At 39.0% G+C, this 23,862-nt stretch overlaps 1 protein-coding gene across 2 annotated transcripts in view; it reads left to right on the forward strand.

The window, feature by feature from the left end:
- The first annotated feature begins 860 nt into the window (after positions 1–860).
- mcamb (melanoma cell adhesion molecule b) overlaps positions 861–23,862 on the forward strand; it is a 60,463-nt gene continuing 37,461 nt past the window's right edge. For both annotated transcript variants that reach the window (XM_047391743.1, XM_047391744.1), the window contains exon 1: positions 861–1,010. In XM_047391743.1, the coding sequence (XP_047247699.1) occupies positions 944–1,010 (67 nt within the window). In that variant the 5' untranslated portion in view covers positions 861–943. The remainder of the gene's footprint in view (positions 1,011–23,862) is intronic.

Raw genomic sequence — 23,862 nt, forward strand, 5'->3', positions numbered from 1 at the left:
CTTACATGTGGACTTTGACTGGGTCATAGTAAGCTCTGATCTAAGCTATTCCATTGCAGGTTGGGTTGTATGTTTAGGGTTGTTAACCTAGCCACTGCTCCAGTCTTTGCAGACTCTAACAGGTTCTCTTCCACGATTTTTGTTCCTTTCAAAGACAATTTAATTTAGTATCTTGTTTTAATCTTTCTAATCTGCAAACTGCGAGGCTCTCCTTCACCAACTACTTTGTCACCAGCAGCCAAGATAATAAAACTAAGCTCAACCAGTCAATGATTACACCCAATTCCAAATCAAACGTCTTGCTCTGAATGTGGAGTTGTTGACAACCACACCCACACATTAGGACGTTTAAACGTTTTCCGCTTTGAGTTTTCCTGTTGATGAAATATAAGATAAGTGTACTTTTAGCAATTTTAATTAAGACATGTTTATGTTTCAGAAACAACAAAGGCACAGCAGGTTTCCACTTGTTTGCATCATTTGCATTTCCTTCCAGACCTCCGCCATCCTCTCTGCTCGCTTTTCCCTCTCTCTCTCTCTCTCTCTATTTGGCTCTTCCATTCGTTCCTCCTTGTCCACTGCAAAAAACATCAAACTCATTTGCTCAATAAATCCTGGGATGAAAATATGATTTAGTCAAATTATCTCTGTAAAGGAGACATTGTGGAGCTGTAATAGAGTTATAAAAGCAAATTAGAGGAAGTTTAACAGAAGATGAGCTTGTGAGAGTGTTTGACTGTATGTGTCTTGAAGGAGTCCCGTTCTTTTTGCAGCGGAGGAGCTCTGTTTCTGTATCCCTCCCTCTCCCTGCATCATCTGCCTCCTCATGCTGCTCCTCTCTCTCTCTCGCTTTGCCGTGTGTGTTAAAGCAGTTCACCACAAGAGGAGCAGGCTTCCTCTGAACACACCCCAGCACAGACATCTCTGCCTCTGATCGACCACCATGGCTGTAAGACACGCTGCCTCTCTGCTCCTGCTGGGACTGCTGGCTCTCCTTCACACCTGGGGAGGTGAGTGAATCACTGCTGCAGTGATTCAGGAACAACTGGACTGGTTTAGGAGCGTTGTTAGGATTGCTTTGCAAGCTTTGTACACACAAACACATGCTGCAAAGTCAAAGAAGATTAGAAGGAAGTTTTTACTGAGCATGACTTGTAATCAAGTTATAAAGAACTGTGTTACCTTTTGGTGGATCATTAATTTAGCCACTGAAAAAGTGTTTTTTCTGTAAGAGCAACTAACCCGTTCTGCTTCTATTTTTTCTATTTTAACCAGAATTGCAAGAACCATTTGCTCTTATTTTGGTGCCTTAATATTTTTCCTTTTTTCCACCCAGAAAATGGATTTGTGCTTAAGAGTTTTGACTAATTTGCCTGTGAATTTCAATGCATTCCTTTTGCACAGGAGTTGTTTTGATGAGACTCTAGTGTTAATATTAACAGTGGACTAATGAGTCTAAAGGCTGGCTCAAATAACCGTTTCACTCAGTGTTAGACCTGTTCTCTTGTTGCATATGAACTTGGAAACCAGCTCTGTAAAAGTGATCAAGTATCTGTACTATCTGAAGTTCTGTTGGACTGCAAAGATTGCTGCATGTATTTTTAGCCAGCAGCGCCCACAGAGGTGCAGAATGAGGGAACTCTCTGTCTGCTTTCTGTCACTGTCCCAGCTGTGCTCAAGTGGTTCATGGCTGCCCGGGCAGCAGAGAATAGTTTGACTATGTTCTTCTCACTCAGAAACGCTTGTCCGAGCTCCATCTTGCACTGCACTTAAAGAGAGGATTTTTACACGGCATACAGGGATAGAGAAATCTGTTCATTTGTGTAGCTGTGCAGTGTCCTTTTCTTTAATAGAAATTACTGAGAAGTTAATAATTATATGCATTCTTAAGGATAAGATTTATTGTTGTTTTTTCCCAACAGCACAGGCCTTCCTGTCTCTGAGCCTGATTTCCTGCCTCTTCTCTTCCTAGACTCTCCTTACGCCTTTACCTTTTTGTTGTCTTTATCCCTGTTTGTCACCAACCCCACAAACCTTCCCTCCTCCTGCTTGCTGTATTGTGCTGAACTCCTGCTTGAGTTTAAGCCATTGTCTGTGATCTCTTCATATTCTTTCTACCCTTATCAAGCCCACTTCCTGCTCTTGTCCTTCGCTGACTTTCTGGCATCCTGAAGTCATTCATCACAAACACATATAGGGGTCGGACATTGAAACTGAAACACCTGGTTTTATACCACAATAATTTATTAGTATGGTGTAGGGCCTCCTTTTGCGGCCAATACAGCATCAATTAGTCTTGGGAATGACATATACAAGTCCTGCACAGTGGTCAGAGAGATTTTAAGCCATTCTTCTTGCAGGATAGTGGCCAGGTCACTACGTGATACTGGTGGAGGAAAACGTTTCCTGACTCGCTCCTCCAAAACACCCCAAAGTGGCTCAATAATATTTAGATCTGGTGACTGTGCAGGCCATGGGAGATGTTCAACTTCATTTTCATGTTCATCAAACCAATCTTTCACCAGTCTTGCTGTGTGTATTGGTGCATTGTCATCCTGATACACGGTACCGCCTTCAGGATACAATGTTTGAACCATTGGATGCACATAGTCCTCAAGAATGGTTCAGTAGTCCTTGGCAGTGATGCGCCCATCTAGCACAAGTATTGGGCCAAGGGAATGCCATGATATGGCAGCCCAAACCATCACTGATCCACCCCCATGCTTCACTCTGGGCATGCAACAGTCTGGGTGGTACGCTTCTTTGGGGCTTCTCCACACTGTAACTCTCCCAGATGTGGGGAAAACAGTAAAGGTGGACTCATCAGAGAACAATACATGTTTCACATTGTCCACAGCCCAAGATTTGTGCTCCTTGCACCATTGAAACTGACGTTTGGCATTGACATGAGTGACCAAAGGTTTGGCTATAGCAGCCCGGCCGTGTATATTGACCCTGTGGAGCTCTCGACGGACAGTTCTGGTGGAAACAGGAGAGTTGAGGTGCACATTTAATTCTGTCGTGATTTGGGCAGCCGTGGTTTTATGTTTTTTGGATACAATCCGGGTTTGCACCCGAACATCCCTTTCAGACAGCTTCCTCTTGCGTCCACAGTTAATCCTGTTGGATGTGGTTCGTCCTTCTTGGTGATATGCTGACATTACCCTGGATACCGTGGCTCTTGATACATCACAAAGACTTGCTGTCTTGGTCACAGATGCACCAGCAAGACGTGCACCAACAATTTGTCCTCTTTTGAACTCTGGTATGTCACCCATAATGTTGTGTGCCTTTCAATATTTTGAGCCAAACTGTGCTCTTACCCTGCTAATTGAACCTTTACACTCTGCTCTTACTGGTGCAATGTGCAATCAATGAAGACTGGCTACCAGGCTGGTCCAATTTAGCCATGAAACCTCCCACACTAAAAGGACAGGTGTTTCAGTTTCATTGTCCAACCCCTGTATATCCACACAGCCATTCCCATTTTATTGTCTTGATGTGTTATGTGATCTCATGCAGCTACAGGTAAAGAGTGTGAAAATGTACACAGATTTTGCATGTTATTCTTTTGCGTTAATTCTTTGTTGCTACATTTTATGAAAAGAAACAGATTTTCACTAATTGTTCAGCACAGTGTTTCTTCAAACATCACATCAAGTGTCAAACATACAGCTTTCGTAACCCTTGGACGTTTTCACATTTTGTCATGTTATAGCCTTAAAGTACATGGCTATATATGACAGACCAACACAACATAGTGCATAATTCTGAGGAGGTTGGACATTGTTTTGGGCAAATTTTAAAAATTCTGAAAATTGTGGCATCCATTTGTCCTCAGCCTCCCTTTACTATTTAGTCTGTACTATTTAAAACCACCAAATATATTTGCCATTGTTTTTTATGAGATAACTCAAGCTCGTTGCACAATGACGCAATTGGAAAAACTGTTGCCTTGCAGCAAGAAGGTCGTGGCTTCAGGTCCCAGCCTGAAGTCTTTCTCCATGGAGTTTGCATGTTGTGTGAGTTCTCTCTGGGTACTCTGGCTTCCACCCTAAAACATGACTATCAGGTTAATGGGTACTCTAGGGTTGCGTGCATTGTTGTTTGTCCTGTGTGTCTCTGTGTTACTTTGTGATGAACTGACGAGCTGTTCAGGTTGTGCCCAGCCTCTCGCCAAAGACTGCTACAGGAAGGCACCATGGGCTTCTTGGCTGCTCCTTTAATTAAAGCTTAATTAAAAGGAATATTACTTGAAACGCCTCCACAGCTTTCTCTCTGACCTGTCTGCTGTGTTCCTTGGTCTCCAGGATGGTCTTTGTTCACTATTGTTCTGTAACAAACCTCTAAGGCCTTCACAGGATGGCTGGATTTATAACGGGTTTCAATTACACACGGGTGGACTCCATTTATTAATTAGATGCGTCTGAAGGCAGTTAAAGAACTTAATTTTATTTGTAATGAAAGAGTAAAGGGGGCTTAAAAGAAATGCACACCACAGTTTTTTTAAAAGACTCCAAAGAAAATACATTAAAGTTTTTGGTTATACTATGACTAAAGTTGAAAAAATACTTTTGCAAGGTGCTGTATTGAGTTTACAATCTTCTAAAAAGACCAGTAGAGATTTGGTTTAACCCTTAACCACTTAAAATCCACACTGTCCTGCTGATACTGAAGATTTGGGCGCACAGTCTTAAAATGAGTGTGTCTGTGCAAAAAACTCTTTATCAGGGAACAAGCTGTTGGACTTCAGCGCCAATCCCTGATAGGGAATGAGTTAACTTCTTGTGGCATCAGCTCATCAACCCGGGCCAACGAGCGTCCACATTAGACCCTTATGGTTTAAAGGTCATCGCTCTCAGATGGCACAAACAGCCGCTGTGCCTCAGTTTCATGAGCTCAGAACAACTCCTGCCCCTTCAGAAGAAGTAGAGAGCTAATCAGGGACAATAAATGCCCTTGTTGGGTCCGGACTGCATCATAAAAAATTGCGGCTCAGTAATCTGGCCCTGGATCAGCAGATCAGAACGCTTTTGTCACTAAATTCAAACTTCTCTTCCGGCACATTTATGCAGTCACTTTGTGTCATTTCATGCTTCTTAGGAGGGCTTGTGAACATAGTTCGTTTTCTGGTGCAGCCCCTCATGAGTTGTGGTTATACCAACAGCAAAGTGTTACATAATTAAATACCACATAAATCTAATTTAGCAAATTTTAAAACTGTGCTATAACATGTGTATATGTGTGGGGAAAGTGTGTCCTAGGTACTTTTCTCTGTTTCTGAAATTAAAGTCTGGAGCATTTCATGTTGTGTTAATGTGTCCCCCTGCAAACACAGTGAAAAGAAGCCACCCTCTACCGTTTGTTTGTTCTAGGCCATTACATTGTATAATCAATCTGGAGTTGTCCAAATTTGTTTTTGGGAGTTTACACTTGTTAACATTAGTGAAACATTATCCAGATCATATGTGACTGCTGGAAAGGAAACAGTGGACAAAGCCTGAGAGCCATCTTGAAACAACGAAAAAGGGGGCTTATTTGGAAAATGTTTGGGATTACTAAGAGTTTCCTTTTCATCAGAAGTACATTTCTTTTGAGAAAACCTCACAATTCAGCTTCCTACAAACACCTTTGTAACGATTGCACCTGAGCTGCAATTTTAGTCTATTTAACACTTGATTTGTTTTCTTGCTAGATCTCTAATATTGTAGTGAAGCTCAAATATTGTCGTTTGCTTTAAAAGAATTACAGATGAAATGTTTCCTGGTATATGCAGATTTTGTGTTTTCTTTGAGGTCTGAGAGGTTGATTCCACAGATTTATTTTTAGACCTAACATATAAGATAGAAATGCACTGCACTTTCTATGATAGAGGTAGTAGTTTTGAATCCAACAGAAAATGAGGAAATTTCAAGAAAGCTGAATTTATGCATGAAGCATATATCACTAACTGTTACCAATTTTTTTTTATTAAACTCAATAAAGTGTATCAATGTACAGGGTGTACATTAGTTTTGCGTACAGGGTGAGAGTTCTTAGTTTTGATGCATTAAATGATTAGGAAAAAATCAGATTTTTCAGTACTTAACCTGCTGATCACTGATCAGGGCTGATTAGGGGGAAATTGTCTGATACCAGTCTATGGCTAGTCATGTTGGATGAAAGCATCTTCAAAATGTCAACATTTAATATGCAAAAATGTTAAACTACTTCAAATTTCTTTACCCTTGGTGCCAAACCTTCTTGTAATCTAAAAATGTCTTGCTCTATAGTTCTTCAGACCTTCAAAAGATCTTTCAAAGTTCATGTTGGACTTTGCCTGCTTTTTAGCCGTTTTCTGTCCAGTTCTTGGGCCTGAATGACAGCATAATGTGCACTGTGGGCCTAAAAATGAAAAAAGTAAAGAAGCGGAGGGCAAAAGATGAAGGTTGCAGCCTAAAGTCAGCACAAAACCACTATCTGAAGGGCATGTCTTTCAAGAAAAGGGAAATAAAATCCTGCAGATCTGACAGCTGACCTGAGAGATACAGGGGTTGGACAATGAAACTGAAACACCTAGTTTTAGACCACAATAATTTATTAGTATGGCGTAGGGCCTCCTTTTGCAGCCAATACAGCGTCAATTCGTCTTGGGAATGACATATACAAGTCCTGCACAGTGGTCAGAGGGATTTTAAGCCATTCTTCTTGCAGGATAGTGGCCAGGTCACTACGTAATACTGGTGGAGAAAAACGTTTCCTGACTCCAACAATTTGTCCTCTTTTGAACTCTGGTCTGTCACCCATAATGTTGTGTGCATTTCAATATTTTGAGCAAAACTGTGCTCTTACCCTGTTAATTGAACCTTCACACTCTGCTCTTACTGGTGCAATGTGCAATCAATGAAGACTGGCTACCAGGCTGGTCCAATTTAGCCATGAAACCTCCCACAATAAAATGACAGGAGTTTCAGTTTCATTGTCCAACCCCTGTATATCATTACTCAGTTGATCACTTACTGCAACGGCTAACCAACCAGGTTGCCATGGCCTTGGGGGCAGCACATAATCTAAATAAATATAATCTAAATATATGAAACATATGAGTCAGTTTCATACTGAACAATAGAATTATAGAATTATGACATAAAAAGACCACACCTTAATCACCTTAACCAATCACAATCTAATCCCATGTTGAGTACAAAAGCTTCTCATCCTGTAACTCCTATGCTTGCTTCTCCTTCTGTTTCACCTTTGATTATCCTTGTTTATTCAACAATTCCTAGCCGGGTTCAGGCTTGCTCTGCTTTTTTGAAAAGCCGGCGTAAACTCCAAACAACGTCTGATTTGCCCCGCCTTCCCTTTTGCTTTTCTATCTCCCATTTACTATTTAAGTGTGGTCAACTACAGGTTTGAAGCCAACTTAGAGGACTTCTATGGTTTCCGTACTGATTTGTTCAGGTCTGGTTAAAAATGTACAATATTTAGACTAGTCAAACCTGAGCTGCAAAATTTCAAACAGAACAGAAATTCTTAAAAACAAACTGTGTAAAATTTATGAAACCCTTATTCCACTTTTTAAATGCCAAAAAGAGCAAATTTGAGGCTTTTATTGTATTACGACCATCTTAGAGTAAGTGTAACAAGCTGTGTCCATGGAGCTGTTCAAGAATGGACCACCACTAATGCATTGTATACCAAGTTTTTTGCTTTAGGTATCACCCTCATCTCGCTAATACTGTTTTATATTTGACAACCAGTAAGAGCATTAGCATTTTTTAAATGTAACAGAAATGGGAACAAATTGTGTCATTGACTGGCAGTTCGTAAAAGAAACACTTCCTATAGACACATCTCAGGTTCATCCCCTTAGCTTTGGTGTCTTTTTATCCCTGTATGTTTTTCTGATTTGGGTTTAGTGACTTGAAAATGATCAGGTACAGGATTGAAAATAACTGGTGACAGAATCAAAAATAAACATTAAAAGAATTGGAAATTATGGTTAACTTTTGCTCAAGACCACTTTGAGAGATAACACAACTGATAACACAATTTCCCCTCGGGGATCAATAAAGTATCTTTGAATTGAATTTGAATTTGAACAGTCTGGCAGCTTAGAAGCAAAGACATGATTAATTTATTTTGCACAGAACTGTATTTAAATGGACCTTTAACTAGAAACGGAGCTAACCTACCTTTATTGTAAACCAGCTGTATGTTACAGGATTTGAATTTCTATCTAAACTGGAGCAACATTTTGTATAAATTCTGACTTTTCTTGCTTCTTTCTTTGGCTAAAACTAAACAAAAGAACGTTTTTTCGGGGAAGTTTTTGACAAAATGTGAGTGACTGCTGTGCTTCCACTGTATTTTAGGATATAACATAAATAATTCATAGGTTTTACGCTGGACTAAAAGACAGCATTGCTTCGAGGTATTGTCTGGTTCAACCTGTCTGAAGTGTTTGTCTTTGGAAAAGGCTTCAGAACTCCAGATTATCCAGGGCTCCACATGGTCATGTGGGGACATCATTGATTGAATTCTGCACTATTACTCTGACGTCATGCAGAGTGAGATTCATAGATGCTTTGTTTTAAAGTGTTTTCTGTGTAGCTTGTGTTTGGGTGCAATGCATCATTTCCCTGCTGAGCCATAATAATGGGTGTGCACTTGGGAGCAGGAATTGTTGAAACAAAGGGTTTCCTTTCACTGTTTGATCTTTCTCCCGATGAGAATAACATCCATTATCTCCATTACCTGGGTCAATACAGTAGTGCAGGGGATTGGGAGGGCTTGTTACTGCTTGAGGAAGCTCTCAGGGCTTTGTGCTGCTGTCATTGAGGCCATTTTGTTTTGCGCGCTAAGTAGCAGCCAAAGATTGTTTGTATATTGTAGCTCCAGCAAACAAATCAGCCTGCAGCCACATCCTCATTTCAACAGCTTTTGTTGGAACAGTAAGAAGTTTAACTTGTGTTTACAGGTCAAAATGATGTAGGGAAGTCAACAGTTTAATTTACTTTCACTTATCAGAGAGTGAAATGCAGCCTTTCTCTTTAACCCTGCAGGGAACCTGATTTTCAATCTTTTTAGTCACTTTTTAGTTTATTATCGTTAAAATATTTGCATATGTTAATGCTAATGGCATGAGCTTTTAAACCTTTACAGTTTAAAGGTTACACCTACCTTGCACAACCTATTGGTTGCCACTGAAACACAATTGTTTGGATATCCTTTGATTTAGCCACCACATAAACTGAAAACAGTGACTACCTCTCCTGAGCCTCTGGGTTCAAATCTGAATTTTGAAAACATTTTCATAAGGTTACATTTAGTATTCAGCCACTAGTTGCAGCAGAACTAATGTAGAAGTTCTTGCATTATTGCATTGTTATCACCACGAAAAATATCTCAAAAATTCAAACACCCACTCCAAAGACCCCAAGCATTCTGTATTTTGCACATCATAAATTATATGTAGCATTTGTCTAGATAAAAATGACAAAAAAAAAACAAAACTGTGTAAGGGTCAATAAAAAGGTTACACATCTGACTAGTGCTGATTAAAATATGTCAGTAAAAGTAAAAATCACATTTCTTTTAACACTTTTTCTGCAGGGAGTCATTTTGGGCCTCAAAAGTCCTAAGCGTGAGTTTTTCTGGGGGCACCCTGAACTGTCATGATTAAGTTTGTGGAGGACCCAAATGCAGAGACTGATTGAGTTCTTTAATAATAAAAATAAGAAGAGCTTACAGATAACAGCTCAATGAGAACAGGATGTGGACCTGTGGATTAGGACAAGGAGAGTTTAATAAAATTACATTTTATCAACAAATGGCTACTTATTCTCACTTATTTATTCAAGCCTCTCAACTTCTGGCAACTTTTTCATCTCGTTATTTGATATCCAGGAAATACAAACGGCCTCATCTGCAATAAGACATTTAATCTCAGAGAGATTGCTCAATATTTGTCTGAAGGCCAAATCCATTTCTATCAGTCAGGATTTAGCTCACCTCGGCTAACAGAGCATGTAAGAGCCAAAGATTCTTCTATTTCTCACGGCTGTTGAAGTCCTCTGATCTGATGCACAGCTGTGCACACCTGGTGCGTCCGACGACCCCCTTCCCCTCCCCTAGCTCAAAGACAAACAAAACACACAAAGAGAACATGAGTCCATCCAGCTATGCCACTACTTGGCAGCCTGATGCCTTTCGGTGTTGTTGTTAATGTGGCCTTACTGTTTCACTAATATGTGGCATGGCAAACTGTAAAACAATGCTGGGTTTTTTGTTGTTGCTTCTTGTGATTATTAATGACCCAGTCCTCAGTTTCTCCTTCAATGTAAACTTTTCTCAGTCTGAACTGAAGAACTAATAAACCCAGCAGGGAAAAAACTCCCTCTGAATAAACGTTCAGACCCAGTTGGTTGCAATAAAATGTAATTAGTGGCTATAAAAATGAAGCGTCTTTAAATTCAGGAGGATCTCTCTGCTGACTGTACAGATACTCAGTTAAAAGTCATTCGTACAAATAGTCAACTCTTTTTACTCATTCATTTGTTTTTATCTTTATTTATAGAACAGACAAAGTGATGTGGTCTGTTACTAGATTCCCAGACATCCCCCTGCCCAGCAACATGATGTAATAGCCCACCTTGTTCTAGCGGTTCCTACAACGTTCTCAGATCAGATAGAATACATAGTTTCTTCAGTGAGTAGAGATGCATAAACCAGAGGTTTGGAGCTGATTTCTGACCTTTATTTTTTGTCACCCTCTGACCTGCCAACACCAATTATAGATCATTAAAAATCTTTTTTAGGCCTTTCTGCTGCAACAGCTCAATAATTATTTATATAAGAAGCAAATGCAACTTCAAAATATGTATGTAAGAAAGCAGTCGCTATAAAGCAAGATTTTACTATTATTAAAAAAGAAGACTAAATGATTATAGATTTTACATTCCAATCAGTGTTTACTCTTTAAAACAGTAAACCCCAATAGATCATTACCAAAGATTTCCGAAATACAGCAGGAATACTGAATACAGTAAGATTTTTGAGTTTCCGAGTGGTTGGTCACTGGCCGAAGGCAAATAATTTGAAAACTGGCCAATCCTGTTGGCTGGCAGGTTTCGCTGTACATCTCTGTCAGTAAGTTCTGGGTCTATCCTGGAGTCTCCTGTTGTTGGGATGTGCCTGAAACCTGCTAATGAAGGTGTCCAGAGCTATCCTGATCAGATGCCGGAACAACCTTTACTGACTGATTTCGGTATGGAGGAGCAGCAACGGAGCTCAGTGCAGATAAAGGAGCTCCTCACCGTATCTCTAAGGCTGATCCCAGCCACCCGACTCAGAAAGTTCTTTTCAGCTGTTTGTATCCAGCATCTTATTCTTTGGTTTTTGGCTCACCTCTTTCTTCACCATGACAGACATAACAAGTGACCACATTACTGCAGAAGAGGTCCCAAACCATCTATCATTCTCCTGCTCCATCCAGCCATCAACTGTGTACAAGACACTAAAATCCTTAAACTGTTCCACTTGACCTGGAGGGAGCCATCCACCAAACATGTTACAAACCTGATGGTCAAGCCTTGGTTTCTGGGCTCAGCCCAAAAGGGTAACCCTCTATGTGGGTCCACAACCAGCGAGAAGGCCCATCGAGATTAGGTGCCCTTTGAGTCGGGTGGCAGGTCACGATGAAGGTCTAGGAACGATGTTTCCTGGGACGGATTATTTGACTTGAGGGACATTAGAAACACAAATACACTACACATATCATGTACAACATCTACAGGAATTTTACAGGGTTCAACTTTACAATCAGGTCTTATTATTTATGTATTATTTTTTGAGACATATATTGTGCCAAACCCTAAATCTTTTTGTTACTGTTTGATTAACTTTATAAATCAGTTTCGGTTCAGTTCAAAGTCATGACTCAAAATGATAATTATGTTAGGTTGAACCAGAATAAAACCATCTGGCTTTTATTCAGGTTCAACCTAACATAATTATCATTTTGACTCATCGACAATACCACCTTCTCCACTATGAAGTTTTCCTGTTTAGGTACAGAAAAACACTGACAGGGTGTCCTGCAGTGGGAGTGTGGAGGTAAATCTTGCATAATTTGGTATTTTACTGGACCAGCTAGTAGCTAATCTGGAAAATTGTGCCCTTAGGAAGGAGACGTGCAATTTTGGCCAACATAAACACAATCAAATGTGCAGTGGTTTGCCCAGAGACATTGTCCAGACATAATTATTCCAAATATCTATTGCGACTGTGGTTGTGCATGTGTATATAAATCCTAAAAAGCATTGTGACAGAGCAGGAATGGCAGCGGTTCAATAGGAAGAGAACAATCTGTCAATCAGACGGTGGTTTGAACCAGCCGACATGTAATGTTCTAAAACATAACACTGAACCTCACTATGTTCCAATCGACTTATAGGAGGGTGGATGAGGTGTCATTTGCATTGCTTTTACTTTTGTACTCTTAATTAGAGAGAACCAAACATTGAGGCCTTGACCACAATACTCTGTAATTGTGTTTTAAACTGATATTTTTTCTGAGTCTAAAAAATAAATGTCCCTCTAGATGAGAACTTTGATGTTTCATATCATAGTAAGTTATAAAATGCTAAATAATGAAATTAAAATCAAGCAGTTTCGTATTTGAGCCTCATGCTTTGATAACCTTTTGCAAAAATACCACAGTTTTACTGCATCATGCTAGTAACACAAACAATAATTTGTACTTGTAGTAGTTTTCAAGCGCTAATTGTTCTGAGTCTTTTGTACATTCTTTTTATAAATCAACACAAGTTGATTATAGCTTGGATAACTAGCCTTCAATCACCTGCCTAACAGAAATCATCTGTAGTTTTAACAAAGCATTACCTTAATAAAAGTAAAGAGTGGTACTCCGTTTCCAAACAATGACTGTTTTTGCAACAGGAAATATTTCTAAACAGCCAAATTAGTTTTTTTTGTTGTTGTAAATGAGGTAAATGTTTAGGAGCTTTCTTTCATCTGCTGATCGGCAGTAGGTGGGGGAGGGGCAGTACTGTGTACCTCTATGCTCTATACAGCTGTAGAACACGCCCCTTACTCCAGCACTTTTTCTGGTATCTCATAAAACGGTCTTTAAACAGCATAAATGAAAAATTATGCAATTCTGAAACTTTTAAAACTGTTCATAGAGAAAATCCTGACTGTAGTCATCAGCTCTGCCAAAAACAACTGTAGCTTGTTCTTTAATTTAAAGTTGTTTACCATTTTCCTTTTGAGTGAATAATCATTTCACAATCAAAGTTTTTTGGTGTCCAAGTCAGGACAAAACCTGCCCACTTTAGAAAATATGGTAAAGACTTTCTCTGCTATTGTGCCATCAATGCCACTTATGTACACAAAGCACGTGCAAAAAGTGATATTTTTTGTAAACTTGTACTCGTCGTCTTCTGCTTTATCCGGAACTGTCTAAAATGTCTTTGTTAAACTAATTAAAAACCAGAGTATCTGAAAGCCTTTGCAGTTTTGTCCACCAAAGACAATGCATGCATTGCTTGCAACTCAAAGAAGAAAAAAAGTTTGATGCAAAATATCAGGCAGTTTGGATATGGCCCAGGTCTCTTTGTGCAATCTGCAAAATAATTCCTTAAAAATAACTTTATTTCAGTATTTGACTGTAAGCCTTTTTTTTTGCAGTGTGGGAAGTGAAGAGGGGAGCTCGGTGGCACTCAGAAACCACAGGATGAAGGATTGTGTTACAGCTGCTATGCTCAGGTTTCCTTTCTCAGTTTGGAAATATTTTCTACACTCTGCTACAGTCTGTGGGAAATCAGTGCTGGTTCTGGACCTGGTTCTGTCGATCATTAATGATGCTTTCCTACAGTATGCCATATAATATAAACTGGTTTAGTGTAACTGTGATTTTGTGGTGTCTATTCACTGTCACTTTGTTTTGCTAATTGTTTCTGTCCGCTGAGGGGCAGTGAGGTTAGTGTAATCAATGTAACTCTCCTCTGTGGGATTGCTTGCCCACAGAGTCTTGGGTCACGGCTGGAAAAACAAACCAAACTAACTATAGAACTATAATCTGTTGGATGAGCTCTGAAATAAATGATGAAACAACACCTGAGGAGGTCTGTAAGCAGACTGAGATTACATAAGAGATGAAAAGGAGGAGCAGACCACCAGCTGGCAATTTTGAAGCAAAGATCACATAAATTATTATTTTTTATTATTCCAGTGTATTTTGTTTACCAGCCTTATGGCTTAGTTTGATCCAGAATAACATAAAGGTTGTAAAGTTGAGCTTGTTGGTGGGTCTACGTGGGTCGTAATTACAGTGCTCCATTTGTCGATTTCATGAATGTGCCACACAAAAATGCCCACTGTAAATCTATTATACATTAAAGATGCACATATCAGAGTTTTGTGGCAGATTTTCTATGGTTTTTGTAAAGTTTTAACTGGCTGATAGATACTGAACACTATAACATCACTAACCTAAGCTAATTTGTGATGGGCTTATGATTAAATAAAAACAAACAATATAGTCAGTCATTTTCTACCGCTTATTCCATAGTGGGTCGCGGGGGAGCTGGTGCCTATCTCCAGCAGTCTATGGGCGAGAGGCAGGGTATACCCTGGACAGGTCACCAGTCCATCGCAGGGCAACACACAAACAACCATGCACACACTCATTCACACACCTAAGGGCAATTTAGAGTGACCAATTAACCTAACAGGCATGTCTTTGGACTGTGGGAGGAAGCTGGAGTACCCAGTGAGAACATGCAAACTCCATGCAGAAAGACCCCAGGTTGGGAATCAAACCCAGGATCTTCTTGCTGCAAGGCAACAGTGCTACCAACTGCGCCACCGTGCAGCCCACAAACAATATAATAAAATGCAAATACAAAATTCTACTTAAGTTTCCACAATACAAAAAATATATTGCTAAAGGATATTTCTAAAACCATATTCTAGAGAACGTCGACCATTGCCTTAGCTGTGACATTTCCAAAAGGCTGCCAGCATTGCTAATTCAGTATATACTATGACAAATGTGTCATGATTTGAGGAGGCAAAGAACCAACATGGCAGCAGGACATCGGCCAGCACATGGATGTTGGATACATTTTAATGAACAGACTAAAACTTACAGGATAAAAAGGAAAACTCAGGGACCAGGAGTAACAAGAAAACGGGATTAACAGCAAAGCAGCTGGACTAACAGACGACCCGACAATCAGGGAACAGAAAACACAGACTTAAATACAACAGGAATAACAGATCTGCCTGAAAAACAGGTGGGTGCAATTAACAGAAAACAACACAGGTGCGGATGATGACAAAATAGAGGTGTAAAGCTCAAACAGATCAAATGGAGCAGCTTTACTGTAATCCATTTAGCCTTCCTGTTATCTACTGAAAGTCTAGCTCTCTCTTGATACCAGAATAAACTGCAGACATGTCTCGATGAGTCTACGAAAACGTTTCTTTTAGATCGGGTCTTTCATTTCTGTGCTTCCTCCGACTACATTTTAAGTCCCCCTCTGATACTTAAAATAGCTTCTTCCTGGAGTAACAACCTCCACACTAAAGAGTGTTGTTGTTTCTGGGACTTGGTAGTGCTTATATTTGGTGCATTCTGGTCATCAGCTAATTTCTGTGTGCAAGTGTTGTTACAACCTGCTCTTTGTAGCTTCTGATGAACTCTTTTCCAGGAACAAAAGCATAAATAAAAACAGACAGTAATTGTTGGATACTTAAAAACTGTCAGTGGAGTTTGAGGAGGGAAGCAGCTTTACAGACCAAATCTAAAACTTGATTGGTAGCTTTTTGGTGACGAATTAAAACAAACAAACTTAGGAACATTGACAGATTTAGACTTATTGACAGATTAAGTAAGTTTGCTTTGTGGGAATGCCTACACTCATTCCCCACATTGACTTGCACTCTCATTTGTCTCCTCGCCACATTAAGAGAACATCACCTGATCAATTCACACAGATGGTGAAGTACAGAATCTGCCTGCCGGACAAAGAGTAACTTTCTTTATTGGGTTTCATGAGTAAATGAATCCAAGAAACATGTTTTGGTTGCTTGTGCATATTTAAATGTGGTAAGACAAGCATGAACCTGTCAAAGATTTTTTTTCTGTGGAAATACTCAAGAGGCCTGTCTTTTTTTTTTTAACCCTGGGTCAAAGGTGGTTTAATGGCTTTCAGACGAGCCATCTGCTCCTCCTTGTCAGTCACAGCGACTCCAATGTCAGAATGATGGCTTTATGGGGTAATGTGGCTTTAAGTGACAATTGACAGCCGGGGTGTCAGAGGGGTTTTACAAGAATGTTGAAATCAACACTGTTTAAACTGTCAGAGGGGACAGAGGATGTATGATTCATTACACATATGTGTGTTAGAAATGTGTTTGCGTAAAGATTTATCAACTTCAGTGTCATTGCAAAGCAAAAACGTTATCTTAATTTGTAAGAAAATCTGTTAATTTATTTCTAACCCAACCCTCAAGACTTTTGACACTGACATGAGGAGCTTCAACTATTTTGTTGCTGTAATAGTAAAGTGTCTCCAGTATTGCTATTGCTTTATATAGTGCAACTCAAAGAAAACTGGATGTAAAATATGCAAGAATTTAGGAAATAATCTGGAGTGGGACTATTTTTTGAGACTGATCATTTGCTGGTTTCTGGTATCAAGGCATACCAAGGATTTAAAAAGTTACGTTTGAAAACCACAAAGTCCAACAGTGTTTTTCTCTGGCTGAATTAAACATAGGGTAATGCAGCTTTGCCCCTTCCCCACTTGTTGCTGCTCACTGCCAGTCAGTTGGTTGAAACAAGGTTGCTACGTTTTCTCACACTAACAAATTTGCTGTTTGAAACTACTTCCTGTTGCGAAACAAAACCCTGACAGTCATTATAGGGAGAAAAAGGAGCGCCACCCAACACTCTTATTAAGGTAATATTGTTTTGAAATAAGAAATGATAAATAAAAGCAACTGGGTGGGATCCCTTCCTTTGACTTTTCCACTTTTTTTCCAGCCTAAAACTTGACTCACGTGTGGTCATGATCCGCAGCTGTTTTGTGTTCTGCTGATTGTACTCACCTGGTTGTCATGTCACTGAATCCATCCCTGCTGTATTTAAGTTCCTGGTTTCTGTTTCCTCTTTGCTGGATTCTCTGTTCGAATGTTGTAGGCTCCCTGTGTTTCCTTGAGTTTGTAAGTCCTCATTCTGGTGTGTCTGCTGTGGTCCCGTTGCTGCTTTGGTCCTCAACAGCCCTTAAACATAACACATGTCCATGCTGTGGTTAAGTCCTTTTTCTTTTAGTTAAGGCAGCTGTCAAAAATCAAATCCCCTTCTGTCTAGACGCCACCTAGAGACACTGATCCATGTTTTTATCCCCTCATCACCTGGATTATTGTAACTCTTTTTTGATTGAAGTTAGCCAGGCCTTCCTCTTAGGTCTACAGCTATTAATTTTTGTAATTTCGGTTTAAGTGATTTATTGAAAAATATTAGAATTATCTGTGTTTTTTACTTTCTATTAGAAGATCTGTATATTTAACATTTTATTAAGCAAGCAAAGTTTTTTTTTATCATCCAGTAGGAATATTATGATTTGCTTTCTGAAGCTAAAAGTACAGTTGGATTTTTAAATCTGTGTTACATTTTCTTTGTAATCATCCCTTTAGGGCACACCTGCAAAGCTGCTTGGGTACACAGAGAAGAGGATCATGTCAGATGTGTTAGAACAGTTTATTGCATGAGATGTATGCTTTCAATCTGCAATGAAAAAACGGAGGTTATGTCTGATTTAAACACTCTTTTGGTGTTGTATAATGATCTCTAAAAGTGTAGTGCTGTGAATCGACATTTAAGCCGGTAATTTGTCCTCCATCTTCAGCCTGCTGAGGAGGTTCCTGATCTTCCTTTTAATTCATGCGCTTCTCCTCCTTTGGGGTCAGCATCTTACAGAGCTCTCTCTGAGCTGATGTTTGAAGGGTTGCTATTGTGTAAAACTCCCTCTTAGGGCATCACCACTTTCAGCTGGTCCTTCTTGTTCTCTAATGTGATCGAGATCGAGGTCAGCGGTTTGCTTGTTTACCGGGGGGAAATATGGCTGATAATTAAAGCGTCTGGGCTGTCGTATCATTAATAATCTCAGTATGATGTGACCAAAGAAATTTGTTGGAGAGGCAGGAGGTGATGCAGGAGGATCTGCCTGGGTGGGCTGTTGTTATGAAGACATGAGTCTGGCCTTAAATACTCTGAAAGTCGCTGGATTTATTTATTTACAGATGTGAGAAAAACAGGGCTAAACGAGCTTTAATCTCGACTGGCACTGGGCGTAGTCTATTTGAGTCTATTTGACTAAGGCACCCCATAGCAGATGTTAGCATTGTGTAGCATTTATGCAAACATCATCAGCCAAGCTCTGAATACAGAAGACTGGTGTTTAAAGTAAAATAACCATTTTGCTCTGATTAGACAGAAACATCACTTCTACTTTCTTCTCTCTGCTGCTGAAAGACTAAAGCAAATTTTCCACAAACAGTGTCACAGAACATCAATCATAATCATGAATAATGAAATTAGAAAGATAATAACTGGTTTGAGGGTTTAAAGGGAAAATCTGAGTCTGCTTTTGCTTTACCTTTTTTGGTTCAAAGGATTTCTCAAAATAAAAGCTTGTCCAATGCCACATTTGTTTTTACGAGTCACAGTAAAAAAGTGCAAATAAGATTCTAGTATTAAAATCAAAAGGAGCATATTGGTAAACTACTGATTTTTTTTTTATCTCATTTCTCTATTTTTAGAGGATTCTTATAAATATGAAGGATAATATTGTGCATTTCTTGTTTGGCATGTGTGTCTAACATATTTAATTGTTTACAGTGATATATTTGTATGAAGTTTGTTTTAGAAATTGCATTAACTAGCTTAACGCTGAATTTGCATTTTCCATCAGCCTGTTTTATTTGTGATCAGCTGATCTAACAATTACAGTTTTCCTCACTCAATGATAGAGTGAGCAGCCCAAATTTCTCCTTCAAGTTGTATTTGATTAATGTCACAATAAGGAGCAAAGGGGATTTTGGCTGATTGGGGGATAAGAAAACTGGAGTGAAAGCTAATCGACGTTTAATGGGCTGATCAGTATCAGAATTGAGTTCTGAACACAGAAGTTGCTGCCAGTGTTTGCATGATGTGATTTACTTGGGCTAAAAATACCAAGATTTCTTTGCAGTTTTCAGTCATCACAAATAATGCTGTGAGAAAGTATTTGCCCCCATACAGATTTAATCTGTTTTTCCTTTTATGTTACACTTGAAAGTTTTAGATCACATTTATTTTAATATCAGATAAAGATAACTTGATTAAATACAAATGATGAATTTCTTAAACTATCCCAACCAACCTGGCCCTGTGTGAAAATTTAATCACTCTCTAAATTTGGTTGTCCCACCTTTTGGCTGTGACAACTGACATGAAACCTTTGGTCATTTTGGTCCATTCTTGTTTTCAGACTAAGTGCACTTGAGCTTAAGGTCACAAACTGATAAAAACTGATACAAGTCATCATCCAGATCCTCAAGCAGCAAAGCAGCCCCAGACCATCACATTACAACCACCATGTTTAACAATAGGTATGATGTTATTTTTCTGGAATGCTGTGAGTTTTACACCAGATCTAACGGGATGTAGACCTTGCAAAAGGTTTCATTATTGTCTCGTCAGTTCACTGAATATTCTCCCAAAAGTCTTGTGGATCATAGAGATGATTTATTTTTATTTTTTTGGGAAATGTGAGATGCTCTTTGTGTTCGTTTTGGTCAGCTGTAGTTTTGAACTCTTGAAGTAATTTTGGTGGGCTGGCCACTCTTGGGAAGGTTCACCACTGTTCAATGTTTTCTTAATTTGTGGGTAATGGCTTTTACACTTGTTCACTGGAGTTCCAAAGCCTTAGAAACAGCTTGGTCTGATGTAATATTCTAATCGTAAATGTCGTGTTTTCATTAGCTGTAAGCAGAAAATAATCATAATTAGCAGAAATACAGGCTTGAAAACATCTGTCTGGGTGTAATTAATATATAATATGTGTTTCACTTAGTGAATGAGTGACTGAAATAAATTAACGTTTCAATACTAGGGTCTAATTGTTGACTATGACTGTATATTTGATTATTGATCCAGGTTGGCATGGATAGCTTTTCCCCTTAATAAATGAAATCATCATATGAAAACTGCTTTTTGTATTTACTAATCCATCAGTCTGAATTAAAAAAATACTTTGATGATCTAAAACAGAAGGAATCTGTAAGGGTGCACATACTTTTTCATTGTCTGATGAGCAAACCCCTCCCTCCTACTTTCCTTTTCTGAGAGGATTGCTCAATCGAACTCTCCATCCAACAAGTCCGAACTTCAATACTAAGCTGGTTTACTGAAAGATCTGTTTAAGCTGGTATTGGGAAATGAGACGCCTGACCTCCAACAGCCTACATCCAGAAGTCTCACCATGTTTCTACTTGTGGTTTGGACTGGTTGGAGCAGTCATCCAGCTCACAAAAGTTACTTCTGTTTACGGCTGCTCATTTCCCTAATTTTACAGCTTGCACTTGGTATATGGGTTAGGTTTATTTTAGTGACTCAGCACGAGCCCCAATGGCGCTGTTTTAAAAGGTTTTGGCTTAAGGCAACCTATAGGAACCAGGCAACAAGGCTTTTTGCCACCAACGAAAAACCAAAAATAAGGTGACTCAAATAAATAATAAATAAATAAATGACAATTTAACAAAACGTATGTTAAGGGTCACTATATCAGTTTTACTTTGCTTTCATCATTTAACTGAGCTTTATTGAGACACCTGAGATTGCTTGTCCTTGATAAGCTTAGAGAGATCTGGAGGCACAATGGAAACAGCCGTTACTTTTCTCTCTCTCCCGGTCATGCAGGTGAACAATGACACCCCTGCTGCTCTTGTCTTTCCCACCTGTAGTTGTTTTATTGTACATTTTTGTGCTTTTGGTAGATAAAAGCTTGATGTGTTTTGCACCTGGGTCCTAATAAAGCATCACATATCCAAGATTTATCCCTTCTAGCTGATGATATTTACCCATCATCTTGGAAATAAAATAATAAATGTTCCCATGTACCCCCTGCAATGTACTCGTGTACCACTAGGGGTACCAGTACCCCCGGTTGGGAATCACTGCTGCTATATTCCTGACTCACTCAACATTATACTGTCTCTTAAACAGTGTCTTTAATTCTTACAACATTATTGCTGCTCAAACGTTTAGTTACAGCTTTTACTTCACTTAAGGTTTAGAACAATTACTACGACATCACAAGTGATTATCACGACTTTTCCTACAAAAATAGTTGATTAACAAAATCTACTAGCACCTATTAGTATAAAAAATCAAACCATATTGCATTTCTATTCATCAGTCATAAATGTAAAAATCATAATTCCACCCACAATCATTGATGTAAGGTTAACGTTTTTGTTTTTTTGTTTGTGTTTTCTGTTGTCTCATCACATCTCAGAGATATACCAAAGACAGCAAACATCTAGATTCTCACTCTCCTTTGGGAGCTGCAACAACAAAAGTCGAGACTAGAAAGCCTTCAGGATCCCCTACTCTTCTCATTCGGGTCAAAACCCTGTTAATAATGAATGCTGTTTTTGGAAATAATGTTCTGTGCTGATCTAATGGACCAGAGGATCCTTTTAATCTAATGCAGCCTGTTAGGCTTCAATGCTGAGGCAGTGCAGCGGACTTCACAGTGTTTAGTTAGCAAAGCTGATTTTTCTTTTTAAGGTCCATCCTCACATTTAGATAATCTACAATATCATCTCTGACCACTTCAATGAAACTGAAATGTTTCAAACTGCAAAATGGACTCCAACTTGATTTTATCCTGTCTTCTTAATTTGTCTAGTGATATTCTGTGAAAACCAGTTAAAGCAACAGAAAGGAATAATTGATGTTACTAGTGCTATCCCTTTCTCACAGCTCAGATCACAGCATATGTTGCACTGTATAATATTGTTGAGATAACATAAACACTGGGGTTTGTTTTATTTAGAGCATGAGATGATGTTGGTGGCAACCACGTAATTATATCTACACAGAATAGATTTTTACCTCTATTAGCAAACTTCCTTTTACAGTGATTTTTCAGTGATTTTAAGCTCTGCTTGTATGCTAATAGCTGCTAATCGTAAACAATAAACGTTTATGTTTATGATATTTAGACAAGATGAGTTCTAAAAACTTGCTTTTTTCTGTGGCACCAATACTTTACAGTGTACTTTGATTGTAAAAGTATTAAAGCATTTTACTTCATGGGATTTAGTGGGATTTTTGTCAAACTGTATTTTAAAACAACTTTTTTCCTAGTTTTTAAAAATTAAATGCTTACAAGAGAGTGTTCATGCTTTTATTTTTTTAAACAATGTTGGCATCAACAAATCTTAAACAAAACATCTCAAAATTCAAATACTTGCAGTAAAACACAGTGGAGGTTGTATCATGCATCCTCTTCTTGAGGATTTAGGATTTTTAATTGCTTATTAAATCCTAAGCGTGTTATTAGAAAAGACGGGTTACAACATGTTAGTGAATAAGGGTTTTTGATCTGTAAGGAGAATATCTACCCAAAGGAGAAAACAATACTCATACTAATAATTAGCTAACTTTGAGTCTTCATCCCTCATTACCATCCTCTATGTCAAAGACTGGTGGTGTCAACTGGACCTAGTAGTGCTTAGTATGGTGTGTTCGCTGATCAGAAAGAGATGGGATTTTGGAAATTTTCTGACAGGCTGGTTTCCAGTCAATCTTGAGAGACTTGACAGACAGTGAATCTCCATTTGGAACCAAATAACATTAAAAACTAACTGTAAGAGTGTCATTGGTACATTATATGTTTGTGTTTTTTATTTTATGACAAAACCCTCTACTATTGATTTTTTTTTTTTTGTGAATTTGAACAATTTAGCAACATTTACCAACTGCTGAGCCTGATTTAACTTTCTGTGGCTAAGATTTAGGGTTTTCGGTAATCCTGTCAGCCTCAACACACAATGAATAAATGATCATGCAGATGAATGATGTGTGTAAATATACTCACGCCTATTGTTTATGCTCTTGTCACACACCAGCTGTTGGGAAGCTTAACAATGTAGTTGACACTTGTAACTTACACCATTACTGCTCATGATACTGAGGTTAAACAATAGTACTCTCTGTGTGGTCTTTAGCACATATGTTCATGAACACCTGCACAGAAAGGACTAAAGGCAGCAGAACACTTTCTCATGATGAAGGAACAGAAAACCGTTGTGAGTCATTGTTACGCCCTCTACCAAAAAAGGCAAAGAGCTTCTGCAGAGCACCTCATCCTTTGAGTTAATGGGCAAGCAGCTTTCAGTGTGTGGCTGTTTGCATCTGTGTTTGTGTGTAATCTATCTTTAGTCCTAATATGCCAGCAGCAAGCAGCGCACATCTCATAGTTTAGAAGCCATGTCATGAGACTCCTCTCGCTCCCCATCTGAGATTCTGTATCGTCACAAACTAAGTTGCAGAAAGATACTGTCCCTGCTGGCCTTTCCCATACAGACTGTGTTATTTTACTGCTGCCGGCTCATAGAGTGGCTGATATGGCGAGCATTTGGTGGACAGGAACGTGGGAAAGAGGATAGAGGCGGAGTTTCTACCATCATGGGAGCAGGCACAAGGAAATGGCCCACTGAGATCCACTCTGACACACATTTACACACAGCATTGGAAGTAGGTGTAATTTATGTGAAGCGGAAAGTAATTCGCCA

Source organism: Girardinichthys multiradiatus, chromosome 18 (assembly GCF_021462225.1).
Source record: "Girardinichthys multiradiatus isolate DD_20200921_A chromosome 18, DD_fGirMul_XY1, whole genome shotgun sequence".
Taxonomy (NCBI): domain Eukaryota; kingdom Metazoa; phylum Chordata; class Actinopteri; order Cyprinodontiformes; family Goodeidae; genus Girardinichthys; species Girardinichthys multiradiatus.